Genomic DNA, 23,839 nt, shown 5'->3' on the forward strand with positions numbered 1-23,839 from the left:
ACAAGAACTGTAGCAACAAACGTATATCCACAATCTTTGGTGCGGTGCATTCGGTGCAGGTCGATAACAAACGTATATACGCACGCACGACACGCAGAAAAGGTAGGGGCCGGGGAACAAGACAAGGCGACGGTGGTCCGGTCAGTCGGAACGGGCGACGGCGGCGCAGGCCTGGGACGCCACCTTGGCCATGGCGTCCTCCCCGACGCCGGCGTTGCAGATGTTGGCGAAGGCGCGCATGTGCTTCATCCCGTACTGCGCGAGCGGCCCGCAGTGGTGCTCATACGCGCGCACCATGGACTTAAGGCAGTCCCAGTCGTCGGCCAGGGGCTGCCCCGCCGGCCGCACGGCGCCGAGCACCCGGGGCCCTTCCTCCGACCCGAACAGGAGGCCACCGATGAGCTCCATGCTGCTGTCCACGCGGGACCGGCGGGACATCACCTGCAGCAGCCGCCTCTGGGCCTCCGCCTTCTCGGGCGTCCCCTCCGCCGCCCTGCGGTACCTCTGCCAGAAGTAGACCAGGTCGGCGTCGCGTTGGTTCACTGCCGCGCCGCCCGAGGATGGCCGCAGCCGCAGCAGCGAGTCGTCGGTGGCGTTGTCGTTGGCGGGGTCGGTGCCCATGAACGTGTAGAGGCTCTGCGCGGCTGTAGGTGCCGTGCGCCGACGTCCGGTCCTTCACGATCTCGTACTGCTGCCTCAGCGACTCGGCGCGGCGGTTGTGCGCGTCGCTGTCCTCCATCCACGCGACGCTGTAGAGGTCGCCGAGGCAGGTGTCGAACTCGGGCGGCGGGCCCGGGTCGTCGCCGGGGCAGTAGGTGCCCCAGCTGCTCTCCTCCGCGTTCGCCGCCGTGGTGGCGTACACGGAGATGTTCTTCGGCAGGAGGCCCTCGAAGATGCTCCCGGACTCGCACGCCTCCAGGTAGAACACCAGGCTCCGGTAGCCCCCGCGGCGTGCTTCTTCTTGAGAGCGTCCACCAGGTCCTTGGCGTACAGGTAGTCGTCGGACGGCATGCCGAGCACCCCGGGCCTGCCGTGGTCGCTGTAGTAGACGAAGACGTGGTCGTCCGGCCCGCTGGCGACCACCTTGCCGCTGCCGCCGCCGGTGACTGCGGACTTGTTGCCGAGCAGGACGGCGAGGAAGTTGTTCACGTTCACGTCCTTGCCCGTGTAGTCCTTGGGGACGCCAGCGTACACGTCGCCGCCGTCTGGGTGGTTGATGATGACGCCCGGCCTCGGGTTGTCGGGGCTGTCGGCGATGTCGTCGTACACGAAGACGACGATGTTCTCGTCCTTGAGCCCGCCCTTCTTCATGATCTGGTACGCGTGGCACACGTCCGCCTGTCCATGGATGAGGGATGCAGCAGGATCAGCTCGAGTCGAGATGGCCAACACACGCAACACGCACGAATCGCCACATGCAGAGTTGACCACGCACACAGGGGTGATTGCAAGGAAGCATATGCATAATCACCCTGTTCGCCGTATCAGCCATGCTTATCAACCATGATACAGTGTTTTTCTTTCATAACAAAACAACATCAGTCGGCTTATAAGCAACATAAACGATAACATGGTAAATGATGATGGAATGGATGGAGATTAATTAAACAAAAGAAATTACTATATTACAGTAGTAGCGTGCATGGTATGATTATTACTGTACTTATTATAGGAGTGATTATTAGTTACTAACTGAATTGATTGATTCTTGGAGAATGCAATTGCAACCCCGATGGATAGGAATTGGGGATTGGGAATTGGGAATAGAAAAAAGGGCTGACAAGATGTGCCAACCAGATTCAATTGGCAGCCACGAATCACCAAAATTGACCTGACTTGATTTGATTGCGTATAATAACCAGATTCAGTAGTATTGTTTAGTACAAGTATATGATACTTTGAGTGCGCATAACAGTAGAATCAATCCTTTAACTTTAACTTGCACCAAATTCAAGCCCAGTTACTGATCGATTCTTCTTGTCTGTAAATATCACAATTTGCAAAGCAGGCCATGATCATCGTTCTTTGTTTCAGAAAGAAATAAAATGGCTAATAAAATATAGAAGAAGAAGGAGAGATGGAATTGTTTCAAGCAACGTAAGGATGAATCCAAATCAATCCAATCAAGATTGGCCGTGGGCAATGCAAGAAGAAGAATAAGAAGCACCAAATACGCCAGGTCGTCATCCATTGATCCAGTAATTGACACTGTCATTTTACCTGATGCCGGTAGTTGTTGTAGCCATTGGAGCCGGTAATGAGGACGGCCCACCTGTGGTCCCCACCGCCGCGCCATCGTCGTCCTCCGACGCCGACTCCGACGGCAGGCGGAGGAAGTCCTGCCACCGTGTGCCGGCCACTGCGGCGAACAGCACGAGGAGCTGCACGGCAAAGAGAAGGAGGCGACTGCTACTCGCCATGGCTCGCTAGCTAGGTGCAGGTGCTGGTCGGAACGAAAGAAAAAGACGACGGTAATGGAGGCAAACTGCCGGGTCGCGTGGGCGGTGGCATCAACTTGAAGACTATGGAAGGAGACGGCTGCGGCCAGGGTTCAAAATTTCGGTGAAATTTCACGAAATTCGGTAATTTTGGTGGTGGGCGAAAGAAAAATCTAAAATTTTGTAATACACTAATACATGTGTTATATAACTTTAGACTCAATTTTTATTGTTTATATTGCATATTTTTGTATTCAATAGATGTGTAGTTATAAATCATACTAATATTTGTTTAGATTTAAATGTTTTTTTTAGAAAAAGCATACTTCATGTGCTAGTCTCTAAAAAAATTTCGCCGAAATTTCGGCCGAATTTCGCGAAATTCGGTAGTTTCGGTGGTGGCCGAAATTTTTGCAATACTGAAATTGAAAACCCTGGCTGCGGCCGGATGCAAGTACTCTCTGCTCCTACCTACTCGTGTAGGGTGGGGAGACCTCCTCCTCTTCTGGGTACAAGTTACAACGCCACGACGACTCCTCTCCTCTCCTCTCCTCTCTCATATATACCGTGCCATGTCTGCCGCTGTTGTCTTGGTGCTCCACCTAGCCTACCCCTCTCCTCCGATCATGTATCCAAGTCCATCTATATCTATATTTAGTAATTATTAATTAATTATGCCTCATATATTCTAGTCCGTTTTGGAATCAAACTATATCTATCGTGGTTAGACGTGCGGTATTCTAATTTGTATGAGCATGAGTCACTGGCGGGAATTCATCATGGCCGTGAATTCGGGTCACACAACAATATGTCTAATTCAGCACGTACTACTACCCTTAGTAAAATCGGTTATGACTCTTATGTTCTAGAGTGTAGAGAGACACACGGACAGTGAGAGACAGAGCAATGAACGAAAAAAAAGGAAGAATATAGATTCCAACTCCAACTCCTTTAGCTTTGGTTAGTCAACCATCAAGCCAAGATGAAAAAAACACTACTAGCAGTGGTGTTAAAGTACACTTTTATATATATATATATATATATATATATATATATATATATATATATATATATATATATATATATATATATATATATATATATATATATATATATGATTATTTAGAATTTGTTTTGGTCGTGTTTATAATGCTTTTTTTTTTGCTCATATGCATACAAATTATTTAGTTTAAAACCGAATAAGATACAAATAACTCTAAAGAGAACTGGTACTAGTTTTATACTTTTTTATCTAAAATAAATAAATTGATTATAAATATTTAGAGATCAGATCAGTTTTTTTATTATTCTTAAAAAATAGAAAAACTACCTTTGTATAATCCATCAAAGGACTAAATTTATCTGGTTTTCCATGGCTGGAGTGAGTCCGCTATCCAGTTTCATTGTTCAAGGTTGAAAGTCCGTTCAACTTAGAGGAATAGAGGGTTGAAAAATATACTTTACCTTTTTATATTGTTTATTAAGGTACAAAAAAATTAAAGATACATATCTGCAGTTAAAGTGGAGCATTGGAGACCGTGGATGTACTTACATCCATCTGCGCATATGCATCCTACAAGCCGTGTTTTGTGTCACACTCTTGTTTAAAACTCCTGCATACCCCAATTGGCTGTTGCGTGCAGCTACCGTGAATGGTCTGGCGTGCTGCGTAATCTCAAGTGACAGCGAGTGCCATGATCCATCACTTAGTCGTTAACATTGCGCATGCTTAGCAAACGATCGCTACTTGCTCGTCGCCAAATCAAATCAACAAGCGTACCATGGATGTAATGGTATCCATCTGAATCGGGCAGATAGTCGGTGTCAGTGGGAATCGTTGCATTCGAATTTAAATCGCAGCACTTCTATAAAAAAGGAGAATTTAAGCGCCACTCACCACAATTCTGATAAGTCTTCACTTCACTTTTTCCGCCTTCTCTTCACCCTTCACAGAAGCAAAGAATCTCCCTCTTCCAAAGGTTCAAGGTATCCCATCCTTGTTACGGGCTGCAATTTTTTCCGGAATATTGGGCACAGCACAAACCATACAACCCACTGCAGCAAAACATACACTATAATAACAAAGAAAGACAGAGACAGAGCAAGCAGAAGCTGATGCTTCCAATTCCAATTAGGATGGCCTGCACCAACACAGGAAGTTACATTACAGCAGCGATGCATCACCAACACCAGAAGCAGATTTCCAAACAAGATGGGCAGGGGGACAATCATCAGCCTACACTAATTTATTTGCTTCCACCGTCAGATCATGTGCTCCACAGACCATCAAATGTTTTTTTTTAATGATGAGCGGTGCCTCAGCACAGTCCTTCCTTCTACTGCTTCTCTACTGTGAGTGAAGTGTGATGTGGCTCACAACCACATGATACATCACCACCTACCACCAATGCTCCAAGTGATAGGCCACACTAAGCATTTCCCAATGCTATTATGGCATGGGCGCATGGCCACAAAAAGCAAGTGGTGAACATGCAGCAACACCTAGCTACCAAGTATTCCTCACCTCCTCCTCAGCCGGGAAGCAGCCCCGCACCCAGCTACGGCATTCTCATTAACTGAGAAGCTCAGCGCCTCGTTGATCCTGCTGAAAACAACTCGGAGCGGGATGCACGCAATGGTTGCGCCTGACACTTTCCCCACCGCCGACTTCCTGTCATTGCCATCTCTCTGGCCTGAAGCAAAAGAGGAAAGCCTCCGCATCTTTCTCGACGAGGATGCTGGCTTTTTGGTATGCGGCTGCCATAACTTGTCCACTTCTTTCTCAGATGGCCTTCTGCTGTGGCTTTTGGGTTTTGGCTGGGATGTCTGTGCTGATGATGGCACAACACGTTGCAAACCCTCAGTTTCATCCTTCTTCAATACTATTCCATTCACACTGCTTGTAGAAGGCTGCTGGACATCTTTCCTTGATAGAGGACGGTCAAACACATCATCAGTGACCTCCACGGAGACTGGATACCCCACGACGGGTTTACGATTCCACCTACTCATTAGAGAAACAAGGGGCACACGGCGCCCCGAGTTGCTGCTACCCAGCACACTCAACTCCACATCATAAAGGGTGGGATTCAAATGCAGTGTCTTGATTGGCTTCACTGCATGACATCTTTCATGACCCAGCGGTTTCTTTTCGGGCGGCAATACCTGCAGTGGCTTCTCAAACACCAGAGATGATATGGAACCACTCTCACAGTTTGAATGGCTGCTTAAGGTTTCTAATGACTCTTCAGGATCACACTTGCTTTTACAGCGTCGCTGCTGAACTCCACCAACACAATCCATACCACTAGGAACTACGGCAATATGCATTTTAGTATCATGTTCAGCGGGCTTGTTCAAAGAACGCTTCTCCAGCCTTTTCTCCAAAAGGACAATCTCATCTCTTGCTGCTTTGTGCTTTCCTGTCTTTGTTTTGTGGTGGTCACGATCATTAGAATCTCTTGCCCTGTTCTTGCCCTCCTGATCAACAGAACTTATGGTTCTCATCTTAATATTTTCGCGTGCACGTTTCTCAGCTTTGCGGACGTCATTAGCTTGCTTATGGGGTTTCCAGGTAGGATTCTTTGTCAATCCACAAGGTTGATATCTATGCAAATGATCTGGTGAAAATCACTTGGTCAGTATTGCACCCTTTAGAGGTTCAGAAACAGGAAGAAAACATCGCATATGGCAGGAAGTCAAAAGATAATATGTCAAATTACCACAGTGCATCTAAGCTAAGACCACGTCCAACCTAACATCAGTTTTGTATACTGACCAATAAATGTACAGTTAACTCTGTTAAGCTTTCTATAAAAGCTGGGTTTACCTCTGTCAACACCCCCCCCCCCCCAAATAAATGTACTATTCCATAAAAAAAAAGTCAATCCAGTTGCATAAGTAACCTTATGTGGAATTCTAAAATAAATAATAAAACCTCTGTAGTTCCCAACAGAGAGATATATAAAAAAAAAACCACGATCAGCAGAGAGCAGTATGATCAAGGTGATCAATCAATCAACATTAAAAAGGGCAACTGCAGGAAGGCCTGATGGTCTCCCTGATTTCTCTGTACTGAGCTGTGGATTTTTTTTTTTGAGTTTTCAAGCTGCGGAATTTTGGACACAAGAAAATAGCCATATTGTCATCATGACACCTTAACAAAACAAACAGGCTAGAGGTAGCAGCAACAGAGATAACAAAACTAGCAGTGCTATCTAAGTATAAAATGCTGTGCATCTTCCAGAATCTGTTGAAGTTAAACTTAAACAAGCGTCACCAACGCTCATGCATCTAGATAGCCAACATAAATGATGATTGCCATTGCTAGAAGTCATGGTACTGCAATCAAAGAAATCACTACCCAAAAATACAAAGTAGCAGAGCAGGTTTACCTGGTTCCACGATATTCTGTGCAGCAGGGGGAGTTTCGACAAAATCATTCCCATGCCGGGAATCATCACTGAGTAGCCTTGTCATGCAGGATATTTCTGTGCCCTTTGCTTGATCTGTTTTGAATGCTGCGCTGCGATGACAGCTGTTCGTGTCCAATGGAGTATCCAAGGTTGAAGTGCCAGAGGAGCTGCTTGAACATGTAGCGACACCTAACAAATGTTCATCGGCCTTCTGGCCATTTGGTCTGGAACCATTCCACATGTCTCCATTGCAGAGCTCCGCGAGCGGACGAGACCTGTCCTTCTTCCTGGGGATCCCGCAAGGTTGGTCCTGATGCGCAGCAGCATGCTTCCTCTTTGTGGTGGCTTGAGAGTGCACAATTCTTTTGACCTGTCCATCATTAGGCAGATCATCATACTTGGGAGCAGAGATTGCGGCAGAATGGGGCAAGTCCATTGGGGGGACCGTCTTGGATCCGATGTCCCTGAGATCCCTCATGCGGCGGGACCCTTTTGGCGCATCGTCCTCGGAGTCATAGGGCGTCTTGCGCTTCCTCTTGGGTGGCGGTGGCGGCGGCGGCAGGGGGAGCGGCAACGGTGGCGGCGGCAGCAGGGGCAGCGGCGGTGACAGCTGAATGGCTGGAGAAGCATCCTTAGCTGCAGCATCTTTGACTTGCCCGTTGGGCATTTCAATTTTGGTACTGGGAGAGCAGCTGCCAGCATGGAGGTAAGCCTTGGTTGCCGGGCCGAGAGCGCGCTCCTTCTCTATGTCGAGGGCCTGGAGAATGGCGTCCTCCATGCGGGCGTACCTGCCCTTGTTGTAGCTCCAGGTGGACCTGTTGCCGGTGGCGGCAAGGGTGAGGGCGTTGGTGATGCGCTGCTCGAAGTCGAGCTCCCCGCAGCGGAAGGGCTTGACGCGCTTGCACCTGTCGAGGTTACACCAGTCGCTGTGGCAAGCGCAAACAAGTGTTCGTTAGACTTAGAGTAGCTGGCTGCCCCAATTCTATGCCTTGAGGATTGAGCAGGAGATTGACTGACTCAACTGACTGACATGGTGTGACATCTTGCCAGTAATAGTAAGTGGCAGTAATAGTACGGACGGAAGGAAGAAGCAGCATACACATAGGTTGGTCCGTCGGGGCGGCGGCCGAGGAGCATGATGGGTGTGGCGGGGCAGCGCGGCGGCGGGGCGCAGCCTTCGGGGACGTCTTGCGGCGAGATGACGATGCTTGGCCACCAGGAGCCGTTGGGGCGGCGCAGCCAGACCAGGGTCCCCTCCACGGAGACATCCACCGCCGGGGCCCCCTCCTTGGGCAGACCCCCCATCTGCGGTGGCGCTGGCGCTGGCGCTCCAATTCCAATCCCCTCCTCCTCCTCCTCTCCGGCAATCTGATCTCCCCGCCTGGGAAGGGGGAGGGACTGCGGCGGCGCGGAGGGCACAGGCCGCGGGCTCCGCTCCCCCCGTGGTGGCGTGAGGCGAGGCGGAGCAGTGGGGCAGTCGGGGAAGGGGAAGAAGGGGAGAGGAGGGAGAGTGCTTGTCTCTCTACTCTCGACTGGAGTACTAGTACACTACTACTATATACTAGGGAAGAAAGGAGAGGAGAGGAGGAGGAGCACGAGACTACGAAAGAGGCCGAGGCCACAAGGGAGGGTCATGGGCTGTATTTAGATGGGCCTATAAAGCCCACGTAGGTCCGGGCCCATTAGAACCGACCGCGGCGGGCCGGGCGCGATCGGGACCCTTGTTTGTGGGGATTATATATAAATGAAGTGCTCGGACGAGGTGCTTCGTTGCGTCTTCAGTTTGGCCCCAAATCGTGGAGCGGAAACCCTAGTCCCCCGCCGCAGCCGGTACCCAACCCTATCCTGTCCGCCGCCGCCCGTCGCCTCCTCCCCCACCCCAAAACCCAGAACCTCTAATCCTAATAATTCTTTCTGTGCAGTCGCCGCCCCAATCCCCCACCTACTTCACCCGCTCCGCTCGACAGATCCATACATGTGAGTAGTAGATTCTCCTTTTCTTCCCCCTTAGCGGTTGTTTGAATTTCGAGTGCTGGGTGCGTGCGAATCGCGAGATCTGGGCTTCTAGGGTTTGCGGCGCTGACGGTTTCCGTTCCGCCTCTTCTGCGCAGGATGGTAGAGGCCAAGGAGAACGACGTCTACGAAGAGGAGCTCCTGGACTACGAGGAGGACGATGACAAGACGGTCGATGGCTCCGCCGGTAAGCCCACCGGAGAGGTCGCGAAGAAGTAAGCCTTCTTCCCCTACTGTTTGATTTCTCTAACCTCTCTCTCTGATTCCCAACTATGCTAACACGTTAATTGCGTTAAATAACAAATCAGGGGCTACGTCGGGATCCACAGTTCCGGTTTCAGAGACTTCCTGCTCAAGCCAGAGCTGCTTCGTGCTATCCAGGATTGCGGTTTTGAGCATCCTTCCGAAGGCAAGCTTCTTCTTTCCATCTATTCTTTTCACCGTTGACTTCTGTGCGCCTGCTAGTGGATACTGCAAAGTGGCTGCGAACTCATGATTCATTATCATCCCTAATTGTCAAGATGATTAACGACTGAAATTCTACAAATATGCAATAAGATGGTGAACTTGTATATCATACCGTGGTTACTGGTTTACTTCCTAAAACAAAGCGGCACAGTATAAATATAGCAGCAAATTAGTTCTTCCATAATATGACTTGATGTTAGGAGGCTCAATTCGTGTGGAGTGGTTTGGATTCTGTACAAGACATCTGAATAGCAAGTCATGCTGTATTTTAGTCATATAAGGAGGCAACTTCTAGTTTTTGTACGCTTCGGGTATTTCCAATGTTATGGTTTTGCTCTGCAGTGTTGGAATCTTGTTAGACATATATCCAATTCCAGTGGGATTATTGCTGTTACATAACCAAAAAAGGTTCTTGCAACTAATAAATGCAGCCAAAGTAAAAAAAAAGAGAACTACTTTTGAAAAGGTTCCCAGACGACAATGCAATATTTATTGTCCAGTTGACTCTCCAATCATGATGTACTTGTACATCGATGTCCAAGTAATTTAACATGTCATAAAGCTGCTTTGTTAACTAGATATGTTACTATATAAAAATTAATGGCCAAAGATATGTTTTGAAAGCTCTCTAAAATGGTATTTTGTGCCAGGCACTTTTAGCACATTGCTGTAACGCTTGTTGGGTGCTCTGCTGGGCTTCAATGTTTATCATTCGTTTTCACCGTGTAGTTTGTAACATTCTTGTCTTGTTGGTGTGCAGGTACACTTTCTTCTTTGGAGCAGAACATGGTAACACTTTCCATTAACACGGATCCAGAACTTTTACTCACTGGGGTGCTGCTCCAATTTCTTTTGGTTCCACATCAGTGCAACACGAGTGCATCCCTCAAGCCATTCTTGGAATGGATGTCATCTGTCAAGCTAAATCTGGGATGGGGAAAACTGCTGTTTTTGTCCTTTCATCCCTCCAACAAATTGACCCTGTTGCGGGTCAGGTAGCAGCACTTGTTCTGTGCCACACTAGGGAACTGGCTTACCAGGTTGGTACTTGCAGAATATGTTTCCATCAGTTTTCTTGATGAATCTGTGTCAGATTTTGATTATTTGCTCCACTTATCTTTCTGTAGATATGTCATGAATTTGAGAGGTTCAGCAAATATCTCAGTGAAGTTAAAGTTGCTGTCTTCTATGGAGGTGTTCACATCAGGAAGCATAAAGATTTGTTGAAGAATGAATGCCCTCATATTGTGGTCGGCACGCCTGGAAGGATACTTGCTCTTGCCAGGGATAAGGATCTCTCCTTGAAGAATGTGAGGCACTTCATTCTTGATGAATGTGACAAGATGCTCGAGTCACTTGGTAATACTCTATCTCCTATTTTGTCAACATGTTTTAAGTACAGTATAAAAATTGGTGTCCTTTTTCCTGATGGTGTCCTTGACAAATATATGTATCATGCAGACATGCGGAAAGATGTTCAGGAGATCTTCAAAATGACTCCTCATGATAAGCAAGTCATGATGTTTTCAGCAACGCTCAGCAAGGAGATCCGTCCTGTATGCAAGAAATTTATGCAAGATGTAATGTCCTGCAGCCTTCTCCAGCTCTCCTTTCCAAAGTCGTCATATTTAATTCCTCCTGTGGTGGTCCTCCTGTAGCTGTTAGTCATTTACCAGCATTGGAGTTGTAGTTTAGTCGTCTGCTCTCTCTAGGCGAAAGGATTCTATTCCTCCGTGTCTCCATTTGTAGTACATATTCCAGTTTTCATTGTCCACACCTGTACAATAGAAGGTGGAGAGGGAGAGGGGTGTCTGCCCAAATGGTGAATTATCGGCAATGTGTTGGCAACTGGGGGCAGATAAAGGGTTGCCTTCTGTCTTGAAGATGCAGTCTCGAGCTCCTGGTCGACATCTCCAGTTTGCTGCACACTCCATGTTCACTTGGTTTCACTTAATTGGACTTCACTGATGCTGGCTATCCAACTATCTTGTGCTGGTGGAAAAAGAATTCTTTTGCTGGAGTTGTATTTGGAAGCACTGTTGCAAAACTTAAGCAAATTTGGAGAGATTCTAGTGTCCAACAGTGCATAATTGAACTTCTATATGGAGGCTGCATGTACACTGACAGAGGGGTTTATATACCATTCTTTTGGTATATATCTGCAAGATTGATGCTGGAATGCTAATTTCTTTAATCTATCATTTGTTCCCTTACAGCCGATGGAAATATATGTTGATGATGAGGCAAAGTTGACCCTCCATGGTCTTGTACAGGTAACCCAGGAATTCTCTTCTCTTGAGTCATGGCACATCTTTTTTTATTGGCTTTATCTAAATAATTGGAATCATATATTTTGCAGCACTATATAAAACTTAGCGAGGCTGAGAAGAACCGGAAACTGAATGATCTCTTGGACGCTCTTGATTTCAACCAAGTTGTGATATTTGTGAAGAGTGTTAGCAGAGCTGCCGAACTGAATAAGTTGCTTTGTGAGTGCAACTTCCCATCAATCAGCATTCATTCTGGAATGACCCAGGAAGAAAGGTAATCGCTCGAACTCATGCTGCAGTTCATTTCTTGCTTAGTTGTGTGTGTGTTTGCCAGAGGAAATGAAGTTGAATGGGTATTAATGTTCCATTCTTTGATGGATAAGTCTCATGTGTGGCTGGTCTTTGTGGGGCTGTGCTGCTCACATGGTCCTTGTGGCTGTTTTTCTGTTTTTAGGACAGCATCTTAGACTAGTGGACAGCATCTTAGAGGACAACATCTTAGACTAGAGGACAGCATCTTAGCTAGGACATCATATTAGCATCTTAGACTAGCATCTTGGCATATGCTTGGCTGGCTAGCAGCCTATAAATATGTAACCCCAACCCCTCAGGTTGGTATGGCATTTGTGTGAGTTTGTGTGAGAAATAGACAAGAAAATTGCTCCAACTCCTAGTGTCATCCTTTCTCGATGAGAGTAAGAATTCTCCTACTACCAAGAGTGAGAATTCAGCGACTAACAACTGTTATCAGAGCCGTGTTATCCTGTAGCCTGAGCATCTCTTGCTCATCTTCTCTCCCAGCCCCACAACAGCCCCAGCTGTTGGCAACAGCAGCTCCTCCGGCCGCTCCTGTTCACTCCTCTCCCAGCTCGTCTGAAGCAGCCCTCTCCCCACGCAGCAGCCCCCCGGTATCGTGTCATGTCCGCAGGGCAGTCTCAGCGCTCGGTCGCCTAGAGCACGCGGCGTCGGCAGGAGGCCGAACTTGCCGTGGCAGAGGAACGCGAGCGAGTGGCGGCAGAGACCGCTGCAGCGGCGGCAAGGGCGTCGAGGCTGGCAGCGGCGGAGCTGGCAGCAGCCAGAGCGGAGGCGGAAGCAGCGGCGGCGGCGAATGCAGCGCGTGCGGCGGTAGCGGAGGTCGAGGCTCTGCGCGGCAGCATCGGCAGCTCCATTTCCGTCGACGACACTGTCGACGCGGATCTCGAGCTGCTAGAAAGGGAGGTAGCGCGAGCGCAGGCGGCGCAGTGGGCAGCCGTGCACGCCCACGAGCGTGGCGGCAGCCCAGACAGGCGCGGACGCGCTGGCGGCGCTCCTGGAGGAGGCGCATACGGCGGTGGCGCTCCTGGGGCAGCTGCGTACGCCCACGAGCGCGGCGGCAGCCCAGACAGGTCCGAACGCGCTGGCGGCGCTCCTGGAGGAGGCGCGCACGGCGGCGGTGCTCCTGGAGGAGGCGCGCACGGCAACGGTGGTGGACGGGTCGATGGAGAGCGTGGCCTTCACAGGCAGCGTGGCTCTCTCTCCCTGGATCGGTACCGACGGGTCGATGGAGAGCGCGGCCTTCACAGGCAGCGTGGCTCTCTCCCCGGATCGGTACCGTGGTTACCACGGGCTCCAGGCTGTTGTCAGGGACGTCGGTCCCGGCGGTGGGTGGCCTACCCTCACCAAGACCAACTACGTCGAGTGGGCTGCGGTGATGAGGGTAAAGCTCCAGGTGCGGCACATGTGGGAGGCAGTCCGGTACGGCGACGTCGACTACGACCTAGATCGACGGGCGCTGGATGCTCTCATCGCTGCAGTCCCGCCCGAGATGTAGTTCTCGCTTACCAGCAAGCGGACTGTCAAGGAGGCTTGGGACGCCATCGCTGCGGCACGCATCGGCAGCAACCGCGCCCGCAAGTCCACACTGCAGGCACTTCGCAAGGAGTGGGAGAACCTGGCCTTCAAGCCAGGTGAGGACGTTGATGACTTTGCTCTCCGTCTCAACACTCTGTTGCAGAAGATGGTGCAGTTCGGCGACGACACCTACGGCGAGGAGAGAGCTATCGAAAAGCTCTTCCGCTGCGTCCCCGAGAAGTAGGCGATAGGTCGCCTCAAGGTCGTCGACAGCGATGAGCCACAGTCCCTCTCGGGGCCCATCACCACTGGCGGGAAGCTCCTTCTCACTCGGGAGCAGTGGCTTGCCAGCCAAGGTGACCGGAGGAAGGGGGAGCCTTCTTCCGCGACAGGCGGCCGCAAGCGTGGCAAGCCGCGCAAGGCGCGCAGAGACGCCCAGGCCGGGGCGCGAGGACGTGCCGAGGGTGATGCCCGCGGAGGCGCCGCCGGCAGGCACTAGCCGGCACGAGACGACACCTGCCGCAACTGCGGCCAGCTTGGCCATTGGGCCAAGGACCGTCGACAGCCACGACGCGGCCAGGCCCACGTCGCACAGGCGGAGGAGCCGGCTCTGTTCATGGCACATGCCAGCATCGAGCTACCTCCAGCGGCACCGGCCGCAGCGGCTCTCCACCTTGACGAGCCAAAAGCACACGCCCTCCTCGGCGACAGCTCCGGCAACAAGACTGACGGGTGGTGCCACGACACCGGCGCCACCCATCACATGACCGGTCGACAGGAGTTCTTCACCGAGCTTGACTCTAGCGTCCGAGGCTCCGTCAAGTTTGGGGATGCCTCCGGCGTGGAGATCAAGGGCGTCGGCTTCATCTTCATCGCCGTGTCTGGTGAGCACAGGCTGCTCACCGGAGTCTACTACATCCCCGCGTTGAGGAACTCCATCATCAGCTTGGGACAGCTGGATGAGAACGGTTCGCGCGTGGTGGTTGAGGATGGAGTCATGAGGATTTGGGATCGCCGTCGTCGCCTTCTTGCCAAGGTATCCAGAAGCGCAAATCGACTCTACGTCCTTAACGTGCAGGTGGCACAACCCCTCTGTCTCGCTGCTCGTCGGGACGACGAGGCGTGGCAGTGGCACGAGCGTTTCGGGCACCTTCACTTCGAGGCCCTGAAGCGGCTCAGTGCCATGGAGATGGTGCGAGGCCTGCCGTGCCTCGACCATGTGGAGCAGCTCTGCGACGTCTGCATGTTGACGAAGCAGAGGCGACTCCCCTTTCCCCAGCGGGCGAGCTTTCGAGCCAAGGAGAGGCTCGAGCTCGTGCACGGGGGACTTGTGTGGCCCGGTGACACCGGCCACACCGGGAGGACGACGCTACTTCCTGCTGCTCGTCGACGACTTCTCCCGCTACATGTGGGTGATGGTCCTCGGCAGCAAGGGAGAGGCCGCGGACGCCATCAGGCGCGCGCAGGCTACTGTGGAGGCGGAGAGCGGCCGCAAGCTGCCCGTGCTGCGCACCGACAACGGTGGCGAATTCACGGCGGCTGAATTCGCGTCGTACTGCGCTGATGAGGGCATTTAGCGCCACTACTCCGCGCCGTACAGCCCGTAGCAGAACGGCGTCGTCGAGCGGCGCAACCAGACGGTTGTGGGGATGGCTCGGGCCCTTCTCAAGCAGAGGGGGATGCCGGCTGTCTTCTGGGGAGAGGCGGTGGTGTCGGCCGTCTACATCCTCAACCGCTCGCCTACCAAGGCGCTCGACGGCAGGACGCCGGATGAGGCTTGGCAAGGGCGCAAGCCGGCGGTCTCCCACTTGCGGGTCTTCGGCTGCCTCGCGTTCGCCAAGGAGCTTGGCCACATCAGCAAGCTCGACGACAGAAGCACTCCGGGAGTGTTCATCGGCTACGCGGAGGGCTCGAAGGCCTACCGCATCCTCGACCCGAAGACACAGCGTGTGCGCACGGCGCGCGACGTTGTGTTCGACGAAGGGCGAGGATGGGCGTGGGACAAGGCAGTGGACGATGGCTCGGCTCCGACGTACGACAACTTCACTGTCGAGTACGTCCACTTCGAGGGAGCTGGGGGAGTAGGCAGCTCTTCTTCGGCGAGCGCGTCTACCCCAGTCCCCGAGCCTCCACTGACCCCGGCGCCAGCTACTCCGACAGCACCACGCTCTCCAGCCAGGACCTCGGCTGCGATGAGTTCTTCGCCGGCTCCACCACAGCCGGCAACGCCACGCACTCCAGCATCGACAGGCATCTCTCCGGGCACGTCTACTCCAGCTCGTGTCGAGCACAGCCCGGTTGAGCTCGCTACTCCGCTCTCTCACGACGAGGAGCGCATCGACGCGTACCACGACGGCGAGCCATTGCGGTACCGTACGATGGAAAACCTTCTCGGCGACCAGCCGGTGCCGGGACCGGTGCCTCACGACCTGGAGGCGCAGTTGCACCTTGCGTGTGACGACGGCGAGCCTCGGTCGTATGCAGAGGCCGAGAGACACGCGGCATGGCGCGCCGCGATGCAGTTGGAGATGGATGCGGTTGAGAAGAACCGCACCTGGGAGCTTGCTGACCTTCCTCGTGGTCACCGCGCGATCACCCTTAAGTGGGTGTACAAGCTGAAGAGGGATGAAGCCGGCGCCATCGTCAAGCACAAGGCTCGCTTGGTGGCACGAGGTTTCGTGCAGAAGGAGGGGGTCGACTTCGACGACGCCTTTGCTCCCGTGGCGCGGATGGAGTCCGTGCGACTCCTTGCGCTAGCTGCCCTGGAGGGCTGGCGTGTTCATCACATGGACGTCAAGTCGGCGTTCCTTAACGACGACTTGAAGGAGGAGGTCTACGTGCACCAGCCGCCGGGATTTGCGATCCCCGGCAAGGAGGGCAAGGTACTCCGCCTGCGCAAGGCCCTCTATGGCTTGCGGTAGGCACCGAGGGCGTGGAATGCCAAGTTGGATTCCACGTTAAAGGGGATGGGCTTCGAGGAAAGCCCGCACGAGGTGGCCATCTATCGACGGGGCAATGGAGGAAATGCCCTGCTGGTGGGTGTCTACGTCGACGACTTGGTGATCACCGGCACCAAGGATGCAGAGGTGGCGGCATTCAAGGAAGAGATGAAGGCCACCTTACAGATGAGTGACCTGGGGCCTCTCCTTCTACCTGGGAATCGAGATGCACCAGGATGACTCTGGGATCGCGCTTCGACAGACCGCCTACGCCAAGCGCGTCGTTGAGCTAGCTGGGCTCACCGACTGCAACCCAGCTCTCACTCCGATGGAGGAGAGGCTGAAGCTGAGCCGCGACAGCACGACGGAGGAGGTGGACGCTACGCAGTACCGGCGTCTTGTGGGGAGCCTTCGCTACCTCGCCCACACACGGCCGAACTTGGCATTCTCCGTCGGCTACGTTAGTCGGTTCATGCAGCGACCGACGACGGAGCACCAGCAGACTTTGAAGAGGATCATCCGCTACGTTGCGGGGACTCTCGACCACGGCCTCTACTACCCGAGGTGCCCTGGGGCGGCACACTTCGTCGGGTACAGCGACAGCGACCACGCCGGCGACATCGACACCAGCAAGAGCACGAGCGGGATCCTCTTCTTCCTCGGCAAGTGCCTCGTTAGCTGGCAGTCGGTCAAGCAGCAGGTGGTGGCCCTGTCCAGCTGCGAGGCCGAGTACATAGCGGCCTCCACCGCTTCGACTCAGGCGCTCTGGCTCGCTCGACTGCTTGGTGATCTCCTCAGCAGAGACTAGAGCGGTGGAGCTCAAGGTGGACAGCAAGGCCGCTCTGGCCCTAGCAAAGAACCCCGTGTTCCACGAACGCAGCAAGCACATCCGGGTGAGGTACCACTTCATCCGAGGCTGTTTGGAGGAAGGGAGCATCAAGGCGAGCTACATCAACACCAAGGACCAGCTTGCGGACCTGCTCACCAAGCCCCTTGGGAGGATCAAGTTCCTTGAGCTCTGCTCCAGGACCGGGATGGTTCAACTCTCCCACAAGACGATGCACAAGACTTAGGGGGAGAATGATGGATAAGTCTCATGTGTGGCTGGTCTTTGTGGGGCTGTGCTGCTCACATGGTCCTTGTGGCTGTTTTTCTGTTTTTAGGACAGCATCTTAGACTAGAGGACATCATCTCAGAGGACAGCATCTTAGACTAGAGGACATCATCTTAGCATCTTAGACTAGCATCTTGGCATATGCTTGGCTGGCTAGTAGCCTATAAATATGTAACCCTAACCCCTCAGGTTGGTATGGCATCTGTGTGAGTTTGTGTGAGAAATAGACAAGAAAATTGCCCCAACTCCTAGTGTCATCCTCTCTCGATGAGAGTAAGAATTCTCCTACTACCAAGAGTGAGAATTCAGCGACTAACATTCTTCTGGTCTTCGGTGTGCAATTATTCATCTTTGCAACCAAATCCTTCATGGCAGGCTTTGTAATTGTTGGTGTACTACGTACTTATTGATGGGTGTTGCTTGGCTGGTTGCACTTGCTCCCTCCATTGCAGGCTTTGTTATCCAATTTCCTAAGTTTCCTTTATTGGTGTGCTATGCACTTTATTTATATATAGGTGTTGCTTGGCTGCTTGCACTTGCTGGTTGATGATTGATTGTGCCGATAATGTATATATCTGTTTTGTCATTAAGATCGTATGATGGTAGTTAGGTAATAATTATGCAATTTTGATGGCATGTATTGTATTGTTGTGGTTTTGTTCTTTGTACTATTAAGTGAATTAATTATAGTGTATGAAAATAGCTTTTGTGTTGTTTTCCAACTCATGCATTATATCTGCCATGTACTTATTTGTGAATTGATGTTTTTGGTTGGCAGGCTAACCAGATATAAGAACTTTAAGGAAGGCCACAAGAGAATTCTTGTGGCTACAGATTTAGTTGGCAGGGGCATTGACATTGAGCGTGTCAACATTGTGATAAACTATGACATGCCAGACTCAGCTGATACTTATTTGCACAGGGTAACTTTGATGTTCCCTGCTATGAACTTTAGTGAGGTCGAAATATTTTGTGTATGCTGATGGTAGTGCTCCTAATGCTCCTTGCAGGTTGGAAGGGCTGGCCGTTTTGGCACAAAGGGACTTGCAATTACCTTTGTTTCCTCTGCTTCGGATTCTGACGTTCTTAACCAAGTAAGTTTCTGTGTGCTCAAACTTTTTTTTTTCGTCCATTGCAGTAACTTGGCCTAACAATGTTATACAACCTTTGGAAGGTGCAAGAAAGGTTTGAGGTAGACATAAAGGAACTGCCTGAGCAAATTGACACTTCCACCTACAGTAAGTGGTGCTTCTTTGTCTTGATTGAATATCTCTGCAGTTATCTTTGTGTTTTGTAATGTGGCCTTACATGCTTCTTGTACTGTGATTGTCAGTGCCATCGTAAGTGGAAGACTCGCCATTGCCGCAATGCATTCTCACTGTGCTTCAACTGAGAAGAATAGAGCAGGATAGTGAGTCCGCTGTCTGGGGATGGTTACTTTTGGAACTATGCGATCTGGAGGATTTGTTTTGCCTCCTTTGTACCTTAAAAAAGGCGGTCAGGATGATGATCTGTATTTTGAGACAATGCTGTCTGTTTGGGTCCTGTAGGCCTACCTAAATTGTGCTGTTCTGTTATGTTTAGGATTTTGCTTTGTCAAAAATTAATTCACTTATTGTACGAGTAAGCTGCATATTTGTTGTTTTATCTGTGTTCTGCGGTGGTTAACTTATTTGCTGTGTTAAATGATGTGTGGAGACCCTATTTGCTGGGGTCTTGCTGTGGCAGTAGTATCTTGACTCACCAAAAAGTTAATGTGTACCCCCAGTCGTATCTTGCAGTGGCAGTAGTAAACTAGGGTACAGAATCAAGGTAAAAAATTTCAGTGGTAGTCATGCGATTGGGCCATGAGACCTTCATGGCATGCATGTTAATACGGGAATCTATGAATGGAAGCATGTCATAGTGTTTTCGCCGTTGATCTTTCATTTCAGGTGTATTTGTTGTTGGTCTTTCATCTACCATATATTTCTACCATATATATATACCCTTATTTCTGTATACCATTTTTTGAGTCCACAGCAAGCCACGTCACCCTTATTTCCTGTCCATCCGATTCAGTATCGATGGCCAGCAGATTAGCGTCTCGGGAACCTTCCACGGCGTTCCCGACCCATCCAACCCCCACGCTGCTATGGGGCCGACAAAAATCCCCCATCCGCCGTGCCCACGGCCATCCTCTCCTATCAAGGGTTCTTCGCTCCCGAACCTTCTCCTCGTGTCTCCTGATTTTTTTTGTTTTTTAGCTATTTTTTTAAAAAAATTTCACAGATATGGCCCTGGAGGTATGATTTTAAAATCTGGACCCTTAGCTCGGTGCCATCGTTGTTGGCGCCGAGCTTACATGTCTCGGCGCTATAGATTCTGGTGCCTAGGTCTTGGGCTCGATGCAGACATTGCGGTGACTTAGTAGACAGCTTGGCGCCGTAGATCCTGGCGCTGAGCTTGACGCTAATATCTATGGCGCCGATGTGGTGTTTTAACGCGGTCCTCAACCTTCCTGCCCGAGCCTTCTTTCTCTTTTTTCTTCTCCCTCTCGGGTTTTTTTCTCTCTCCCACTTCGCCCTACCTCACGAATCGGCATATTGGACCTTGAAAACTTTGATTTGATCCGTAGATCTTCGAGAGCAATGTATCCTCGCTCATCTCCTAGTTTTTTTCTCATCGATTCGGTATATATTAGTCGGATTTTTCAACCTAAGAATCGTCATTACTTAGGGTTTTATGTAATTTTTAATATTTGTATTATACAACCGTAGGATGTCAAGGCGTGGAAAAGCTAGCAAACCAAGGTAACCTCAGCGCATGTTGTTATGTTATGGGTTTATTGTTATGCATCAAATGGGAAACCCTAGGCTTAGGGTTTAATGTTAATTGCTTTCGGTTCTTAGAACGAAAATGGCTAAATTGTAGTTATAGCCGGATGATCGGAAATGTTTTTGACCCATTGCCTCTGCCTAGTGGTGTTTCAGTGCCCATGTGCTTTTGCGGCGATCCTTGTAAGGTAGCCAAGTCTGATGAAGAGGACACGTATAGGCAGATGTATTGAATGTGTTCCAATTTTGCGTTTGAGCCTACACTTCGTCAGCGCCGCATTAACAAGATGGTGAGGAATTGATGTTTGTGTCATATGACATCTTGCATGATTTTTTTTTGTTTTATAACAATTGCATTTTTTGCAGACCCCTCCACCGCTCTGTGATTTTGAGCAGTGGATCGACACTGAGATAAAGCCTAAAGACAAGGAATGGATGTAGAAACTGTTGCGGTGGGAGGTAGTGGACAAGGAGATAATGGAGAAGAGACGCGGAGAGGAGGCTGCAAAAAAGGAGCACAAGGAAGAGGAGGAAAGGAGACGTGTTGCTGGGTACAGGGAGGAGGGGGAGAAGAAGCTTGAGCGTGCACGCCGAGCGAAAGCAACGATAGAGGAGAATCCCGATGCCCTGAGGAAGGGAAAGTGGCCTCATTGCATTCAATAGTCTTCATTACTTGCTAGTTCTATGGTTTATTCATGAACAATGTTGTCTACTGTCGGCACGTACTTCTAGTATTATTGTGTTGTTTAATGTGGCATAGTATTAGACTTTTCATTATGTAGTTGTTTCATTATTTGTGGTCATAATATTCAGTATAATATTGTGGACGTAGTGAAATATGATCACGTGCTGCAAACAAAACCTAACGAAGTAGGGCATTATATAATTCAACACACAAAACACATGAAATGGCATGTGCGAACATGTACCGAACTAGGGTACAAAGTTCCTTCGACTAAACCTAACATGCCTTAGGTAATTAAACCAAACAATAAACACATGGATGTGCCATGTGAATAAGATAGGGTTGTCCTAGTAGTGTGGCCACATAGTAAATTATGTTGCACCTTCTCCACAGTAGTCTCCCATTGTTGGTGGTGGTGGTGGGGGTGACGGCGGAGGCCCCTTGTTCTTGTGGTTAGGGTAGGTGCAATATGGATCATTGCAGAGTGCCTCCTGTGAATCAGCACCATTGTTGTTGTCGTCCTGTTCGTCGTCCTTGTAACCGCTGCTAACTTCCTTTTCTAGATCGAAGATACGGTCCTACAGGTAGTAGATGTACTCCGCATACGGATAAATAGGTCGAGGATCGACCCACCTAGTGAACCCACAATTTTCTTTGACCAAGGAAGACTATAATAAGTATGTCATGTAAGTTGTATAGAAGAGGAACATATTGAAGAAACAAATAATAATAGCAATTACCCATGCTCACAAGCATTTGAAAAAACGACGACCTCCATCTATTCCCTCGGTGAACATCTACACTAGGCAGTCCTCACCATACATGCATTTTGGCCACTCTTCTTTTCGTTCATCGTATCCCCTCAGTGGTGCCTCTTTGGTCAAATCACTTTTGCTCTCAACTAGGAACCTCTCATAAAAAGCTTTCTCAAAGAAATCAGGACCAAGTGAACCCTCTCACACAATGGTACTTCCCTTCACCTTTCCTCTCCCTCTGGACGGCCCTCCAGACATTGGTATTACAACGAAAGAAAATACTAGTTGGGTAGTAAGTAGCAATGCATCCATCATTGCGTATATATAGGTAGAGGCAGGTTTAGTTGCCGTTTCAATGTGTTATAACTGGTCACAAGAAGCCTAATTAGTTTCACTGAAGAGCCTATTTCAATGGACACTGAAAAGCCTAGATTTATTTTCTAAAAAGTCTATTCATCGTTGATATGATAAATCACTGAAAAGCCTAGATGCTATAGGTGTACCATGTAAGTGAAGTGATAAATCGCTGCTGTCATCGTACTCCTCATCCTTATAACTGAAAAGTCTATTTTCATTGTCTGAAAAGCCTAGATTCGTTTACTGTTACTGAAAAGCTTAGATGCTATAGGTGTACTATGTAAGTGAAGTGATAAATCGCTACTGTCATCATAGTCCTCGTCCTTGTAACTGAAAAGTCTATTTTCATTGTCTGAAAAGCCAAGATTCGTTCACTGTCACTGAAAAGCCTAGATTTATCTACAAAGTGTCTGTACGATACGATTGGACTATACACGTTCTAATGAATTTACATTTAATCTGTGTACTATATTTGTGCCTTTTTAGTAGTGTAGTATAATTAATAATTCACGAAAAAGATTCGTAAAAGTTTCCCTTATTTCAGGAGCATCCACAGTTATAAACAGAGACATCATTATATAATCCAAACATTTAATCGTCCAAATAGCACAATACAACCACATCGAACATCACAATCAACATAACATGTCGTGCATAGTCTAAATAGTCCATAATGTCCATACAGTCCCAAATAGTTATAGGAAAGTAACCACAAAATCCATAATAGTACATACTGACTGTTAGTGCAATCGAGCCCTATTGTGGGTTTAGGCATTGATGACCACCAAATTAGAGGACTAATGAGGTTTATCGAGATGACAAGCAGGGAATCAAAGAATGAGGATGATGTACAGGTTACAAGTGTCCTAATTACGAAAGGTGGCTAGATCCAGCTCAAAAGAGGTTTAAATTCATTTATGTTTTGAATTTGAGTTTAGGGAAAGCCATACTATTAAGAGAGATTTTAGGACAGTTGGTCAACTGTTGAACCAGATGCACAAATTCACAGATCTACATCATCTCACCTAGTCAAAACAGCCAACCAAATTTTAGATCATGTTACCTGTTTTGGCTAGGACGGCAGTGCCGCCCTGTTAAGAGCGGCAGTGCCGCCCTTAACCGACCGTTGGGCTCGGAGGGTATTTATACCCCTCAGGCCCGGCCCACAACGGTCATCTTCCTCACTGAGTCACTCTGCTCGAAAACAGATAGAACCAAAGCTCATCCCTCTCCTCCATTGTTGCTCCTCCATCCCTCAAGCAAATCCTTGATTCCAACCATCAAAACTTGAGAGAAAAGGCAGCAAAACTCGATTGGAGAGTAGATCTATTGATTCCCAAAGTCTAAGAGCATTTGGTTCACGTTTGGCCGATGGTTCTAGGGTTTGTTACTCTTGGAGCTTGCTCCTAGCCGGCTAGGCGTCGCCCTTGTGCTTGCCAACTTATGTGGCAGCCTTGGGAGGTTTGTAACCTCATTCGAAAGCTAAGAAATCACCCCTCACTTCAGGAGTTCACTCTCTTGATTTGAGAACGAGGGTAAGGCAAGCCTTTGTGGCAAGCTCAAGCCTTTTGTGGCTTCCTCAACAACATGGACTTAGGCAAACCTTAGTGGTGAGCTGAACCACGGGATAAATCTTGTGTCTTGCGTGCTTCATCTTGATTATACTTGCTGTTTACTTTGTTGCTAGCTGTTGTTAGGGTTTAGTTGCTCGATTTACATTTGTGTGAAGTTTCTATGGT

General features: G+C 49.8%; 2 protein-coding genes and 1 pseudogene across 3 annotated transcripts; 1 reads left to right on the forward strand and 2 right to left on the reverse strand.

Annotated features, from left to right (window-relative positions):
• Positions 1–19: 19 nt before the first annotated feature.
• Positions 20–2,540, reverse strand: LOC136512460 (vacuolar-processing enzyme-like; annotated as a pseudogene).
• Positions 2,541–4,347: 1,807 nt separating this feature from the next.
• Positions 4,348–8,370, reverse strand: LOC136512459 (uncharacterized protein At1g51745-like). The gene is made up of 3 exons (XM_066506418.1): positions 7,953–8,370; positions 6,833–7,779; positions 4,348–6,058 (listed from the first exon to the last, which is right to left on the reverse strand). The coding sequence occupies exons 1-3, from the start codon at positions 8,156–8,158 to the stop codon at positions 4,959–4,961; spliced, it is 2,253 nt and encodes a 750-aa protein (XP_066362515.1). The 5' UTR covers positions 8,159–8,370; the 3' UTR covers positions 4,348–4,958.
• A 188-nt stretch (positions 8,371–8,558) lies between these two features.
• Positions 8,559–19,132, forward strand: LOC136511427 (DEAD-box ATP-dependent RNA helicase 15-like). Of its 2 annotated transcripts, XM_066505490.1 has the most exons (13): positions 8,592–8,683; positions 8,776–8,830; positions 8,965–9,081; positions 9,175–9,275; positions 10,202–10,374; positions 10,462–10,693; positions 10,796–10,914; positions 11,551–11,607; positions 11,694–11,878; positions 18,266–18,410; positions 18,498–18,581; positions 18,662–18,725; positions 18,821–19,132. In XM_066505490.1, coding segments are annotated over exons 2-13 (1,290 nt in total). In that variant the 5' UTR covers positions 8,592–8,683; positions 8,776–8,828; the 3' UTR covers positions 18,832–19,132. The 2 variants fall into 2 exon arrangements, with proteins under 2 accessions (XP_066361586.1, XP_066361587.1); XM_066505489.1 differs by having other exon boundaries at positions 8,559–8,830.
• The last annotated feature ends 4,707 nt before the right edge of the window (positions 19,133–23,839 follow it).

The sequence above is a fragment of the Miscanthus floridulus genome, chromosome 16 (genome assembly GCF_019320115.1).
Source record: "Miscanthus floridulus cultivar M001 chromosome 16, ASM1932011v1, whole genome shotgun sequence".
Lineage (NCBI taxonomy): Eukaryota > Viridiplantae > Streptophyta > Magnoliopsida > Poales > Poaceae > Miscanthus > Miscanthus floridulus.